A 1898-nucleotide genomic window follows, 5' to 3' on the forward strand; every position below is an offset into this window, starting at 1 on the left:
ACGTCTTTAACACACACACGTCTTTAACACACACACACCAGCAGTACGGGGTATAGTAAATGTGATGTTTTACTGAATCTTTAAGCACCCTAGTTTGATGTGAAAGTTATACTCATGACTCACTGGAAGAGAACTTTGTTTCAAAACATTAATAACTAAGACTGTGTTCTCCCCTGAAACATTAATAACCAAGACTGTGATGTATTAATGGCAATATATGTTATCATAACCTACAAGAGATGTAACCATGATCTGTAATAACGGGTTTGTTGAATAAATATATAAAAAATATGTTTTGAAAAGGACTTTCCTCCGGTAGAATAAAATTAATTAGACTTAACTGATTTCTTTTTTTCATGTTTTTTACACTTCAGTGTTTAAGAACAACAATCTTTAAAAAAAAATAGTCAATGACAACAGCAGTAAACAAAAAGCAGTTTTCCAATTAAGATTTTTAATAAAGGAGAAAACAAATCTATTTATTCTCAAACCATCTTTTTAACCACTATATATATCAGCCAAATGAACCAGAACTAAATATCTTCAAAAGCAGCTAAATATAAATTTAATTCAAGTCATTAGATAATATTTGAAGGGCTTAAAATCTTTACCATTTTATTCCAATTTGTGTTTAAAATGTAATCTGTCCGAATATAAAATATTTGCGCACAAACAGTTGTCGTGTTGTGAATTAAAATTATGGCATTAGCCGATGTTGATGATTTATAATTTAAATTGATCGTGTTTCAAGATATTGTGAAGGATTTGGCAGAGGGAGACGCTGAAGGACAAACAGATCAACAAACTTCCTGTGATTTAAACCTGATAGTTGTTTAAAATATTTCTACAGTGAGGTATCTCTGTTAAATGTGTTTGATTAGAGGAAAAGCTATTTTAGTTTTTGTTAGTTGTTTAAGAAATCTTGTGTTATTGGTTTATTATCTGGGGGGCCAATCCCCCACCCTTAAAACCTAATGACGCCTCTGGAGAAAAGAATGTGACGATACAGGCAGCCTATAGAGATATAAATGATCGTACAGTTACTCTTCTCTAGATCTGGTTTGACAAAGGAGACATATGTCTGCAATCGTGGCAATAAAATCAAACAGGCAGGAATACAACACAGAGATGGACATTAAATAATGAAACATCAGGAGAAAGAACTGGGAATAAGCTCTGAGGCATCAGCGTCTTCAGGGGGCAGCAGCTTCATCACAAAACCAGGACTTTAAACATGTGATCTACAGTGTTTAGACCAACATGGACTCATGTAGCACCAAGCTGGTATATTTTCATATTCCATTCTGTGTTTTCCTTTAGCTTCCTCCCTTTTATCTGCTGTAGATTTTTGGTTGAACAAGAGTTCCTGTGTTCAGTTGAAGGATTGGAGAAAATGTTCAGATGATTTTAATCTATAGGAGATCTTCATCATGTTTCTCCATATAACTGATTGAGGAACAAATGCTGCCAATCCCAGAGCTGATCTCAGACTGTCTCACTCTCTTAGCCAGCCATTCAGCAATGTTGTTATGAGCTCGTTGGTTCCTAATCTCAGAAATGCTCCCATATTCTGAGGCATCATCTCCGCTCACTGAAACAGAAGAAAACAATATAGATGGAACCAAGAGTTTGTAGAAACTCAGTGGTTAATTCTTCATCATTTTCAACTTACTGTCTGGAATCATAAAGTCATTCTTGCTCTTTGCCACCTCCACAGAGGGAACTGTTGGTTTCTCTGGTTCCTTTGCTAAAGCTTTCATCATTCTCTCCATCAGCTCCTGCTCCCGTCTGTTCCACTCCTCTTCTGTCAGCATGCGTTGTTTTTCTTGCCACGGTAGAAACGGAAATTTCTTTCTTTTCACTTCAGTCATGAAGCATCCTTTGTTCTGTTTTACCAT

General features: G+C 35.6%; 1 protein-coding gene across 1 annotated transcript in view; it reads right to left on the minus strand.

Annotated features, from left to right (window-relative positions):
- Positions 1–1499: 1499 nt before the first annotated feature.
- LOC107081033 (GTPase IMAP family member 4-like) overlaps positions 1500–1898 on the minus strand; it is a gene marked incomplete at both ends in the record, with an annotated part of 12593 nt that continues 12194 nt past the window's right edge. The window contains 2 exons of the mRNA XM_015369244.1: positions 1500–1591; positions 1673–1804. Of these exons, the coding sequence (XP_015224730.1) occupies positions 1500–1591; positions 1673–1804 (224 nt within the window). The remainder of the gene's footprint in view (positions 1592–1672; positions 1805–1898) is intronic.

Source organism: Cyprinodon variegatus, unplaced genomic scaffold (genome assembly GCF_000732505.1).
Source record: "Cyprinodon variegatus isolate N-32 unplaced genomic scaffold, C_variegatus-1.0 Scaffold2731, whole genome shotgun sequence".
NCBI classification, from domain to species: Eukaryota; Metazoa; Chordata; class Actinopteri; order Cyprinodontiformes; family Cyprinodontidae; genus Cyprinodon; species Cyprinodon variegatus.